This window comes from Erpetoichthys calabaricus, chromosome 18 (assembly GCF_900747795.2).
Source record: "Erpetoichthys calabaricus chromosome 18, fErpCal1.3, whole genome shotgun sequence".
Lineage (NCBI taxonomy): Eukaryota > Metazoa > Chordata > Cladistia > Polypteriformes > Polypteridae > Erpetoichthys > Erpetoichthys calabaricus.
Genome location: NC_041411.2, coordinates 78,989,930 through 79,004,079, shown reverse-complemented (window position 1 = coordinate 79,004,079; position 14,150 = coordinate 78,989,930). Strand labels below are relative to the sequence as shown.

Genomic DNA, 14,150 nt, shown 5'->3' with positions numbered 1-14,150 from the left:
CAAGTCTCTTTTTCTAGTTATGATGTTCCAGGTCTTGGACAACTAGGGTGACTGGACAGTAAAGGCGATGCGTTTCAGCATTTAAGAAATAAGTTTGGTCTCGAGAAAAGTGAAGCCAAAATGAATTAAGGTGTTTTTGTTGGACCTGAAATCCGTGAAGTGATGCTGGACGAGGAGTTCAAAAGGAAACTGAAGCCCACTGAATCAGCACCCTCATTCGTGCGGGTTGTCCAGAATTTTCTTGACCGTCACAGAGCAGAGAATTATACTGAGCTTGTGGAGAACCTGCTGAAAGTATATCAGCTTACGGGAGCCAGAATGTCACTTGAAGACGCATTTTTTACATTCATACAGAGATGGGAGTAGATTCATACCTGGTGGCATGGATCGTGGACTATCTTAAAGACAGACCTCAGTACGTGCGTCTTGGGAACTGCACGTCTGACATTGTGGTCAGCAACACGGAAGTGCCACAAGGGACTGTACTTTCTCCGGTCCTGTTCAGCCTATATACATCGGACTTCCAACACAACTCGGAGTCCTGCCACGTGCAAAAGTTCGCTGACGACACTGCTATCATGGGCTGCATCAGGAGTGGGCAGGAGGAGGAGTATAGGAACCTAATCAAGGACTTTGTTAAATGGTGCGACTCAAACCACCTACACCTGAACATCAGCAAAACCAAGGAGCTGGTGGTGGATTTTAGGAGGACCAGGCCCCTCATGGACCCCGTGATCATCAGAGGTGACTGTGTGCAGAGGGTACAGACCTATAAATACCTGGGAGTGCAGCTGGATGATAAATTAGACTGGACTGCCAATACTGATGCTCTGTGTAAGAGAGGACAGCCGACTATACTTCCTTAGAAGACTGGCGTCCTTCAACATCTGCAATAAGATGCTGCAGATGTTCTATCAGACGGTTGTGGCGAGCGCCCTCTTCTACGCGGTGGTGTGCTGGGGAGGCAGCATTAAGAAGAAAGATGCCTCACGCCTGGACAAACTGGTGAGGAAGGCAGGCTCTATTGTAGGCACGGAGCTGGACAGTTTGACATCCGTGGCAGAGCGACGGGCGCTGAGCAGACTCCTGTCAATCATGGAGAATCCACTGGAGCCACTGAACAGGATCATCTCCAGACAGAGGAGCAACTTCAGCGACAGACAGCTGTCACCATCCTGCTCCACTGACAGACTGAGGAGATCGTTCCTCCCCCACACTATGCGACTCTTCAATTCCACTCGGGGGGGGGTAAACGTTAACATTATACAAAGTTATTGTCTGTCTGTATACCTGCATTGTTATCACTCTTTAATTTAATATTGTTTTTTGTATCAGTAAGGTGCTGCTGGAGTATGTGAATTTCCCCTTGGGATTAATAAAGTATCTATCTATCTATCTATCTATCTATCTATCTATCTATCTATCTATCTATCTATCTATCTATCTATCTATCTATCTATCTATCTATCTATCTTCTCATCTCGACTGTTTTCCACCAAATCTAAGCGATGTCAGAGATGAGCAGATGGGGAAAGATTTCATCGAGATACAAAGGTGATGGAAAACTGATATCGGGAAAAATTCACTCCGAGCGTGATGGGTGACTACTGTTGGTTCTTGCAAAGAGAGATGGATGTGCAGTACGAGTGCAAAAACGAGGGCCTCCATCATTTTTGGGCACGCTGACCTCACTTTTATATTGAGGTAAATTGACATAAATATACTTTAACGTGTCTCTGGTATCGTCTTCTGGTTTGTTTTCAGAATAAACACAATTTTGGTGAGACTCCAGATATCGTGTTCATTTATTATATTGATATTCAAAAGTGTCAAAACGTCAATGATGTGTATTTTAAAAACTTGACGTGCTAGCTTAATTCCGATTTCATATATGAAATCAGTATAAAAAACTTAATACAGAGCTGCTCTGACGTTCCTAGAAGCAAACAATAAATATTTTTTTGTAGACCAGTGTTACCTTTAGCTTAGGTGGAAGAGAATCTTCCATTACTCATGTTAAAGATACATTTTTTCAAGTCCTCACTAATTGAATCTTATGTAAATTTACTATTAATATTCATCTAAAGGATTTGGCCCTTACACTGTCACTTCACGTGCCTTCTGATTACTTCAATTTCTGAACCTGTGCTCTGTTTTTTGACTTTTGATTTTATATTTGGGATTTTGTTCGCTTTGGATTGCCTTCGCCTTTTCAGATGATTCCTTTTTTTTTGCCTTTTGAGCTCCACAGAGCATTTTTGTATGAATAAATCTTTAACTGATACAGACTGTATGTGGTCCTCTGTGTTACGTCATGATTTTACAGCCCCCTGAGTCGCAGACCGGTACTTGTGAAGGCACTTTTTACAGTTTGTGGATACTAACGTTAAGGCTCCACTACAAAGATAATTATAAGAATAATGGTAATATTCAAAGGGATCTGGTTGCATTCAAATGAAAGGTTTACGCCACCGAGTACTGTACAGTCACGTGTTGAACTGGATGACTTTGCAACAACATCAGGAATAATACTGTAAGGAACACCGAGATGAAAACACGATGAAAAAAAAACCGAGGCAGGCCCACTGACCGACAACGTGTAACTTTATTTAACAATGAATAATCCACAGCCGTACTTCCACAAGAATCAGTTTCCCATTTCAGTTGCCTCGTAAAATAACTTTTGCTGAAACATTTGTGGCTACTCCAATGCCTGTTCTGAAGTCGAGCACAATTCCAACAATTTCAATTACAAAACTGGGGGTGTTTTAAAACTTTTACCTTCCAGTGTACATTTATGCCTATTAACCACATCTTTCTGTCATCTGTGTGTCCCACTCGTCATTTCCCTACCGTGTCAATATCCCATTTAACTCGTCCCATCACTCCTTTCACCCCGTCGGTCTTTCGAGATACGTCGTGTGCAATCACGCTGGTCACAAAATGCCCAAAATGAGTGTGGGGCTTTCTAGAATACTGATGGCAAACTTTATAGTGAATACATTTACAGAACAAACTGACAAAAGGAATTTCATTCCTCGCCAGCTCTCCACCCTCAGCCTCATTAATCCAAGAGGGCAGCTCACGCCGGCTGATTTTACAGCACACGTCTAAGGTCGTCGAGGTGATTCTTTCAAAACCAATTTATTTATCGTCTGTGTTTTACAGCTGAGAGGCTCATTGTGTTTTATCACAGGAGTGGGTGCTTCCTCGCATATTCATAAGGGGGGGGGGGACCCGAAGTCACCTCACAGAAAGTCTCTGCTGTCGTTTGGTTGGGGGGGGGCGGGCTTGGTCAATGGGGGGTGGGATGGGACGGTGGCTCAGTGTCCTGGGAGCCTGTATGGTGATAGCAGGAGATGTGCTGGATGTGCCAATCTCAACTTAGATGGCTGCCAGTCTGACGTCTTCACGACTCCCTGCCTTCTGTCTGCCTAATTTAGGTCCAGTGTAATTTACGGCACCCTCTCAGTACCATGACATTTGGTGTTTTGCACTTAGATGCGAAAGAAGGAAAGAAAGAAAGACTAATATAGTCCAATCCATTGAGAAATGCTAAATAATAATAATTCATTACATTTATATAGCGCTTTTCTCAGTAGTCAAAGCGCTATCCACACAGGGAGGAACCGGGAAGCGAACCCACAACCTTCCACAGTCTCCTTACTGCAAAGCAGCAGCACTACCACTGAGCCACCTGTGAGGACATGCTAGAAAGAAAGAAAGAAAGAAAGAAAGAAAGAAAGAAAGAAAGAAAGAAAGAAAGAAAGAAAGAAAGAAAGAAAGAAAGAAAGAAAGAAAGAAAGAAAGAAAGACTAATATAGTCCAATCCTTTGAGAAATGCTAAATGCTAGAAAGAAAGAAAGAAAGAAAGAAAGAAAGAAAGAAAGAAAGAAAGAAAGAAAGAAAGAAAGAAAAATATAGTCCAATCCATTGTAAAATGCTAAATACAAGAAAGAAAGAAAGAAAGAAAGAAAGAAAGAAAGACTAATATAGTCCAATCCATTGTGAAATGCTAAATACTAGAAAGAAAGAAAGAAAGAAAGAAAGAAAGAAAGAAAGAAAGAAAGAAAGAAAGAAAGAAAGAAAGACTAATATAGTCCAATCCATTGTGAAATGCTAAATACTAGAAAGAAAGAAAGAAAGAAAGAAAGAAAGAAAGAAAGAAAGAAAGAAAGAAAGACTAATATAGTCCAATCCATTGTGAAATGCTAAATACTAGAAAGAAAGAAAGAAAGAAAGAAAGAAAGAAAGAAAGAAAGACTAATATAGTCCAATCCATTGTGAAATGCTAAATACTAGAAAGAAAGAAAGAAAGAAAGACTAATATAGTCCAATCCATTGAGAAATGCTAAATAATAATAATTCATTACATTTATATAGCGCTTTTCTCAGTAGTCAAAGCGCTATCCACACAGGGAGGAACCGGGAAGCGAACCCACAATCTTCCACAGTCTCCTTACTGCAAAGCAGCAACACTACCACTGCGCCACCTGTGAGGACATGCTAGAAAGAAAGAAAGAAAGAAAGAAAGAAAGAAAGAAAGAAAGAAAGAAAGAAAGAAAGAAAGAAAGAAAGAAAGAAAGAAAGAAAGAAAGAAAGAAAGAAAGAAAGAAAGAAAGACTAATATAGTCCAATCCATTGTGAAATGCTAAATACTAGAAAGAAAGAAAGAAAGAAAGAAAGACTAATATAGTCCAATCCATTGTGAAATGCTAAATACTAGAAAGAAAGAAAGAAAGAAAGAAAGAAAGAAAGAAAGAAAGAAAGAAAGAAAGAAAGAAAGAAAGAAAGAAAGGGTTTTGGAAACAAGCAAGTCAAAGCCTGGATCTAAACCCCATCGAGATGTGGTGGGTGGACATATCACAAAACGAGAAGAATTCTTTATGGAGGAGTGGAGTCGAGGTCAGAGGCTGTTAGACAGTTAAAAGAAACGCCAACTTGAGGGGGCAACACCAGCTAGTAGAGCCAAAGGGGGGACTTACTTTTTTCTACAGAGGGACACAGCAAAAAATCAACAGATGTGCCAAGTAAATTATTGCCGAGTCTTTTTCCATTCCCTTCATCTCTACATACTCTTGACATGAAGATCAAATCTTGATGTGTCCACATATGGGGTGTATTTACTTTTTCACACGATTGCAGGAAAGCATTTACACTTCACCCACAAGTCCCCTGTGGTCATTTAGTTAAGGAAGGCCCTATGTAACGTATGCACTCTGCCAGACTGGCACCCTGTCCAGTGCGGCCATGTTAGGCGCCCGCTCTCCCTAACCCTGAAGTGGATACCTTGTGTGGAAGATGAATGAATGGATTGATGGATGCCTGGCACTCTATAAAATGCTCTTTGCTTTCCTGTTGTCCTGGACATCATCTCAGATTTCCAAAACCACAGATCAGGACAGCCACCATTTCGAGAGACCAAATAAAAGATGCTAAGGAACATAAAAGAGATCATTTCAATTAAATTATAGTGATAGATATATAAACATGTGTAATCTAAACTTTTAAGAATATGTAAGTAGAAGAGAACGGGTGTGTTTGATAGAACTTGTACACTTACACTTGTAATATGTTTTTCTGACAGGACATTTGTAAATAGGATGTAGATATGAAGATACGCCCCACATTGTCAGTCGGCACTCTTTATCAGCATCACGTCACTGAATTACACACGATGAGCACGAGCAGCCATGATGAGCATGAGAAACGTACGACGACACGCGCACACGACGTACACGAACACACAGGATTCAAACACTTCGATTCAGCTGACACTTACAGATTTTATTCCTAAAAGGTGGCACACCAGGTTGTCCCCATAATTTTAGCAAGCCCCTTTAAGTAGATAATTCATGTAAAAATTGAATTAAGATTTTCTTTTCTACGTACAATTCTTGTTCAGTTGGGATTTTCAGAGGCAATGCAGGACTCGGGGATTTGTCTGTCGAACTTGGGACAGCCCTGCTCAGACCCCGTCTCGGCCTCATTTGTTAGCAACGAGTCCCCCTTTATGGAAGTAATGGAAGGGGCTTACCCCGCAGAGAGAGTAAGGCAGCGGCCCACGGTGTCGATCCTCAGTGCATTCTGGTATCTCTCCAGAAAGGGCTTGCTGATCTGAAAACAGAGAAAAATGTCAGGATAATATTAAAAAAAAAAAAAAATCAAATTAAATCTTGATAGGCGAACGGTAGACCACAACGGCGGGGGGGTGGGGGGGGAGGGGGATACTTTAGGGTGACGTTTCCACGGTGACCCTTCCTTTATTCCTGGAGTAGCAGACCTTTCTTTTTGTGCGGATGACCCCTGAGCCAGTTACATCACTAATGTGGCAGTGCTGGCCCAACAAAATAAATAAATAAATAAATAAATAAAAATAATAAAGAAAGAAAGAAAGAAAGCGAGCTGATTGAAATCTTATCGGAGAAAAACCATGTAAAAGGCGAGTGCACAATGGAGTCCCCCGTGAAAAGCCTCAAAGAGGACCTTTACTTTATCTGCCCATTGTGCAGATGTTTGCATTCTGATTAGGACTTTAAATGACACACAGCTCAACCTGGAGTTTCCCCCACCTGGATGTTGGCACATTGCCGCCCCCCGCCCCCCCCACACTTTAGTTGGTAGTGGGCAATGCCCTTTAAATGCAGAGTTGTCCCTCCTTTTCTCCGTCTCAGTGACACCAGGCACAAATCACAAAGATGGGCAGGGTGGGCAGGGAAGAAGAAGTGGCGTGTGAGCTAGCTGGGCTTCTGACAGGAGGAGGAAGAGGAACGAGAGGCCGGCTAAGCCCATCCACCAAAATACAAAACCAATTCAATTGCCTTATGACGCTCTGGGCATTTGTATGATGAGCAGACCACCAGTCATGAACCGTCCAGACTAACATTAAATTTCAGGTCAATGTCAGCCTGATTCTTTGTCATCACTCCAGTCATCCATCTTATCCAAAATACACACAAAAGTGACACAACAGTTCACAACAGATAGCTAACCAAAGAGTAAGGGGGTCACAGCAATCGTCCTTTAGCTTGACATGAAGATCAAATCTTGATGTGTCCACATATGGGGTGTATTTACTTTTTCACATGATTGCAGGAAAGCATTTACACTTCACCCACAAGTCCCCTGTGGTCATTTAATTAAGAAAGAGCCCTACGTAACGTATGCACTCTGCCAGACTGACACCCTGTCCAGTGCGGCCATCGTCCTTTAGCTTAGTGGGCACCAGTGCAGGGAAGGAGCCGCGAGAGCTCAGCCTGTCGTTATTCTTTAGTCATCATGAAGCCATTCGAAAAGTGAATCTTCATAACAAGAAGACTCTGGCCTCAGCAAATATTCATCTCATGAGTCTGAGTACTTCGGACTGACTGGGTAACAGGAGAGCAGAGCCCCCCTCGGACAGCCGCCAGGCAGCAACCAGCCTCGGAGGGGATGCCATAGAGACACAAAAACACTTTTGACATCGCAGGCCTGGCTGGTCTTTGGGGATGTGAAAAGAAAGCAGAGTGTTGGAAGGAAGGGAGGAGCTCAGGGAGTCCTAGTGCTGACTACACGGGACAGCAGCAGAATTAAGGAGGTGAACCGTAACTCACGAAACAAGCCGAGAGTCTTGAGCAACCAGGAAGATAAAATACAAATAATCAATACGTGGAGTCAAGAAAGAGAGCAAAAATCTGAAAACCAACAAACACACACGTAACCAGAGCCAAAACGTTCATCTTAAACCTCAGACAAAAGGTGGCGCCAGAAATGGTTAACTAAGAAATGTTTCAAAGGAACAATCAAGGAGAGCTAGGAAGTGCACAATGCGACTGTTCTGTCCTTGACCCGGATATGTTACACGCCTCCCACTTCCTGTTGACCTTGCCTAGCAACAGCATAGCAACCATAAACATAGCCCCTCCCAAAAGGAAATCAAAATGGCACTAAGTGAAAAAAGCTACTTATTTTAAATATTGTGAAGAGAGCACCAGGCACACAAACTGATGTGACCACACCTCTCCTTGACATCTAAAACCTCTAGAACAAGGTCTGCAGCGCTTTTACAGAGGAGGAACCTTTATTTAATAATCAGTAAAATGGAGCTTAATAAAGACAGTCCTTGTCTTGGCATTTTGGTGTTTCGAACCACCCTTGCAGTTTGTCCTTAATGTTACACGCATTCAAAAGATGATATATAAAGCTGAGAAGATAGATACATGTACACAGATAAATGTGAAAGGCACTATATGATAGATAGATAGATAGATAGATAGATAGATAGATAGATAGATAGATAGATAGATAGATAGATAGATAGATAGATAGAATAGATTGTAGTGCGATTCTACAAAAAAACAGTTGGCATAGTCGGCATGATTTACACTGTGGATAGGTGGTGTTTCCGATAGATAGATAGATAGATAGATAGATAGATAGATAGATAGATAGATAGATAGATAGATAGATAGATAGATAGATAGATAGATAGATAGATAGATAGATAGATATTGTCACACACGTGTGTTTAGGAGACAACTGAAGTGCTTGAGTACATGTAATTCCACTCCGGACCAGAAGGCGGCGAAGTGCACTAATTCTCCTTCTCAATCTTTTACAGACATTCTAGGGAAATCCCGCCCGGCTCAGGGGCAGCCAACGACGTCACTTCCGCTTCCGGTCCTGATGACATCACTTCCTCCACTAGCATTTAAAGCCGCCATCTTGCTCCCAGTTAGTCAGTTCTGTTTTGGACTTTGTTGTATGAACATGTCTGTGCTTTGACATCAATTTTGCAGCCGGGAAAAATTTTACGGGTGGCTGCCCCAAACCTTCACAATGTCTTATGGTCGTTCTTCTTACAGAATATATATATATATATATATATATATATATATATATATATATATATATATATATATATATATATATATATATATATATATAGTGGCGGACTGCCAGGACGCCCTAGCAATGGACAGACTTGGGGGGGTTGTATTTTCAAGACCGTTTCTCTCTCAGACTGGCAGAGGACAGCCCCCTTGGCTTCCAACAGGGCCATGGGTCATGAGCATGGAAGCTCAAACCTGCTGAGGCCCGTGGCCTCTGCCAGGGGGCACCTGGATGCTTGCAGGGCCCTATCTGGCAGCACTTCCACCACACCTGGAAGTGCTGCAGGAAGAAGCTTGTTGGGCACCTGGACTCATTCCGGGTGCCCTATAAAAAGGAGCCAGTCACCACCACTCAATCGCCTGAGTCGAGAGGAAGAGGATGAAGCTCTGGAGGAGGAGTAGAAGCGGAAGGACTGGCAGCAAAAAGGACTGTAGTATGGACTGTTGCTGTGTGGCAAAGTCGCATGCTGCCTGTCTGTGTTGGGGATAGGATGGCTGTACGTGCCCTGGGCATCACAATATTATATATATATATATATATATATATATGGGAATGATGACAGTATATAATAAATATTTACATATTTGTAAAATAACATTAAACAAACACATACTTTGCAGAGAGAGAGAGAGAGATAGAGAGCGAGAGAGCGAGAGAGAGAGAGTGTGTGTCTGTGTGTGTGTGCGTGCGTGTGTGTGTGCACATGTGTGTGTGCGTGTGTATGCACGTGTGTGTACATGTGCGTGTGTTCTGGCAGTGTGGCGCAGTGATTAAAGCTTTGGATTTCATTCACTGAGGTTATGGGTTCAAATCCCACTACTGACACCACTGTGTGACCCTGAGCAAGTCACATGACCTGCCTGTGCTTTATTTGGGAAGAACAAAGGAAATGTAAGCATCTGTATCTCACGTGTTGTCTTGGACGACGGTGTCAGCAAAAAATTAAATAATAATTAAAAAATAGGCAGAGAGCCTTGAAAAAGTATTCAGTAACTTTAATATGTTGTAAGTAAGGAGACGCAGCAGTATGGAAGAGCCTCACCGCTCTGCTGTCCGTCAAGACTAATACTAATTTTCATTTCAATATCAGTCTGATTTTTTTTTAAATGAAATGTTATCTACAGGAAACTAAAAGCCTGCAAGAACTGTTCAGGCAAAGCTTAATATCCGCTCTGGATAATTCATCAACTGTCTAAATTTGATGTACAGTAAACCATTTAGCACGGCTCTAACTTGGGCGGGGTGTTCAGCTCAAGGAGCTGCAAAGCGAACATCTTAAAAATGTTTCATATTATTTTATGTCCAGCTATCAGTGCTAAGATCATGCCAAGTACTTCTAAAAAACCTTGAAATACGATGACATGGTGAATGTTTTTATACCCCACCTGCATGATGACCAGACTGCATGATGTATATATACAGTATATTTAATATAACATTCATTTTGCAAAACAACAACGAGTGATGTATTCCTAAAGAAAGTGGTTTTGTTTTGGCCAGTTTTAAACCCACAATTGAGATTTGGGAATGTTTAGTACCTTTCAGCTCAAGGAAAGACAATTGACTTGTTTTATTGAACTGAATAACAGGCGTCAGTGGTGCTAATGTAATTACAAAGGTTTCTTTAATAAACAATTGCCATTTAAACAGGACTAAATAAGGATAAGCTAAGGGAGTTCACCATCAGGTAAATGCTAAAATGGGACTTTGAAGTCCTATGTGAACAATACATTAAACATCAGTCATTTGAAGCAGGAACAACCGTTAGCAACACTAGTAATGTTTTGGCTAAATTTGAATTATTTGATAGATAGATAGATAGATAGATAGATAGATAGATAGATAGATAGATAGATAGATAGATAGATAGATAGATAGATAGATAGATAGATAGATAGATAGATAGATAGATAGATAGATAGATAGATAGATAGATAGATAGATAGATAGATAGATAGATAAAGTGCTGCCAGAACTTGATCAAGGAGCACCTGGACAACTTCCAGGTGGTATAAAAGAGGCCACCTCACTCCAGCAAGGGAGCCGGAGTCGGGAGGAAGAAGACAGAGCTTGTTGGAGAGGAGTAGAGACAGTCAGAGAATAGAAGGAAGGAAGGACAGAGCTTAATTGTGGTTTGTGCATTGTGTTGTACTAAAGGACAATACAGTGATCCCTCCTCCATCGCGGGGGTTGCGTTCCAGAGCCACCCGCGAAATAAGAAAATCCGCGAAGTAGAAACCATATGTTTATATGGTTAGTTTTATATTGTCATGCTTGGGTCACAGATTTGTGCAGAAACACAGGAGGTTGTAGAGAGACAGGAACGTTATTCAAACACTGCAAACAAACATTTGTCTCTTTTTCAAAAGTTTAAACTGTGCTCCATGACAAGACAGAGATGACAGTTCTGTCTCACAATTAAAAGAATGCAAACATATCTTCCTCTTCAAAGGAGTGCGCGTCAGGAGCACAGAATGTCAGAAAGATAGAGAAAAGCAAACAAATCAATAGGGCTGTTTGGCTTTTAAGTATGCGAAGCACCGCCGCAGAAAGCTGTTGAAGGCGGCAGCTCACACCCCCTCCGTCAGGAGCAGGGAGAGTTTGCTCGCCTTTTTGTGCGCGCCCTTATTGAATAGAGCCGTACAAGACAGTATTACTGTCACAGAAAATTAAAGACACACAATGCACGGCGGCAGCCCACGAAGAACGGTCAGCTCAGCAAGTAAACATCAACAAAAGAAAGGCTGAAAGAAAGAAAAATACGACCAACAAAAAGAATGAGGTCAAAGTCCCTTGCCATTTAATATAGACTGTTCCTACTAATGACTATGCACTACTGTTCTAGCTCCCGTTATTGTAACGGGCTAAATGACTAGTATACTATAATCCCTTATAAACAGTGGTAAGTCTGTGAGATTAGGCATTCTGACAAAGGCTACATATTAATAATACAATAGGGGAAAGTAAAGCAATATGTTACTCTACAAGACAAAACAGGTCCCTCAGCAGTGACGTCACAGTGGCTCCGCCTCTTGGGTTTCCACCCATTAAACACAAGTACAGAATCCATATAACAAATACAGAGTATTCAACAATAAATAATAATGATTAAACAAAATAAGATTACCAAAAATGTAAAAATAACATAGAACACAAAAAAATAATAAAAAATAATAATGACAAAAGGAAAATAAACCAGCCCTGGCAGTAAGAGCACAGAGTGAAAGCGGATCAGCGTTACCTTCATCCCCGACAGAGACAGCGTGTTTTTCAGCCGGTATTTCCCATCCTGTTGAGGGTACGTGTACAGCAGCACGTCATTCATCTGTTTGAAGACAAAAAGAGAGAATGGAATGGTCAGAGGGTCTCGTTGTGCAGAGTGGACGGACAGCTGAGGTTCCATTATGAAGCTGCCAGTGATGAAAATTATTAGGGAAACTTCTGGAAAGTTCCACATTGCTTTGAAATCCGGTGGAGGTTTCCTATTTTTGTTACGTTGTATGACCGCACGGCCAGACACAGGTTCAAGTGCATCTTTGCATTTGCCATCCAACTTTCATGATTTGAAGAGTTTTTGAAAGGAGCAGAATCATTGAGGGTCAGTTATTCATCGGCCACACTCCCGTGATGATTTTGCTTGAGCTGGGATTACAGATTTCTTTTGTATGTTTGGGGTCACAGCGGTAAAATTTCCACCATGGTCAGTCAGCTTTCTCTTGTTGATGGCTAGGAGTAAACATGGCCGTTCTGCTCTCCATTTACGCCAAAGAAGAGCAGCGAGCAGAGATCCGTGTCTTATGGGCTGTTTTTTCCCCCACAACAATTTTTGGTTTACAAAACAAAAAGAACGCTGGGTTACGAGGCCAAGGGGACGCCCACATATAACACCTGGCTGCAGCAGATAGAGGGTCATTTCTGGGACTGAACCACATGTCTGCACGGCTGTCTTAACAGCATTATAGGCGCCCCCCTCCCGGCAAACCTACACAGCCACTCACAACATACATAGCTTAGCATGGGGCCCCTTCTATGCTCATGGGGCCCCCGGGCAACTGCCCAGCATGCCCATGCGTTAAGACGGCCCTGTGTGTCTGCCTGGGGGGTTGCCAACCAAGATCCCAAGCTGTTTCGCCATCTGGGGGGTGCGGCACCAGGCTGTACCAGTGCATGCCCCCCCTACCTGACCTGACTTAAGATGATACATTGGCATTCGATGGTATCAACAGACAAATAGTAACTGTGAACACTACATTGTCGCAGGTGCTGTGGGTGAGCTCCGTTGTTCAGCGTTACCAGGATAGTGTAGGAGTCGATGTAAGCCTGAAAGAAATGGCAGCCATACTCAGGAAAATATGAACTGCAACATATGCATTTGAAGTAAATGGAGTGTCACACCCCGTCAAAAACGACTGCCGTTAAGAGAGCGGATAACGGAGAGCAATAGGAGATGACGACAAATCTTCCTGACATCATCAGTAGGTGCACAGATGAGGCCGCACGACACGAATAACTAAAGAGAGTCAACATTACTGTCTAATTGAAAATGCAAACATAACTGCAGCGTTTCAACACGTTGTATATCCGGTGATGGAAACCCGGGCCACAGCCAGCCCAAACCCCAACACGAACACACAAGCAAAGTCCCGGGTGCAAATAAAGGAAGGTTTTTATTATAAATACCTCCAAAATTCATACACAAACACAAAAATACTGGTTTCTCTCTACAATAATTCTCTCACCACCACACTGCACTCCTCCAGTCAAGTGTTGCTTCTCTACCACCCAGCTCCGACTCGCCTGGATAAGGGAGTGCAGTCCCACTTATTACAGACCCGGGAGTACTTCCGGTGCCAGGGCCGGGTCACATGGAAGTCCATTATCAGAAGTAGGGAGCTTGTTCCCCTACAACGCCCTCTCTGCAGCACCCCGTGACCCCAGCAGGGCTGCCCTGCCAGACTACATTTCCCGACATGCCCTGCTGGCTTTCCACCGGGCGTGAATATTCGAGACTGCCACCATCTAACGTGCTGGAGGAATAAAAACTCCCCGGTGATATCTCTTCTTTTACAGGGGCTGTCCATCCATCTCTTCCTTCCAGACCTGCTTCCTATTTCCTTCCAGTCCATGTGACATCTACAATCCATAGACCACAATGCTTATTTAAACTTGACTTGCTGTTGTTATGTGACATCATACACTAAAGCAGTATACGAAACGACAGAAAGATATCGTAGCAGACAGAGGCATTTCTGGAAGGTGTGGAGCTGTGGTGGCCTACG

General features: G+C 42.5%; 1 protein-coding gene across 2 annotated transcripts in view; it reads right to left on the bottom strand.

Annotated features, from left to right (window-relative positions):
• LOC127526206 (FYVE, RhoGEF and PH domain-containing protein 5-like) overlaps positions 1-14,150 on the bottom strand; it is a 189,316-nt gene that overhangs the window by 29,348 nt on the left and 145,818 nt on the right. For both annotated transcript variants that reach the window (XM_051920996.1, XM_051920998.1), the window contains exons 13-14: positions 12,113-12,196; positions 6,038-6,117 (exon numbers count right to left, since the gene is read on the bottom strand). In XM_051920996.1, the coding sequence (XP_051776956.1) occupies positions 6,038-6,117; positions 12,113-12,196 (164 nt within the window). The remainder of the gene's footprint in view (positions 1-6,037; positions 6,118-12,112; positions 12,197-14,150) is intronic.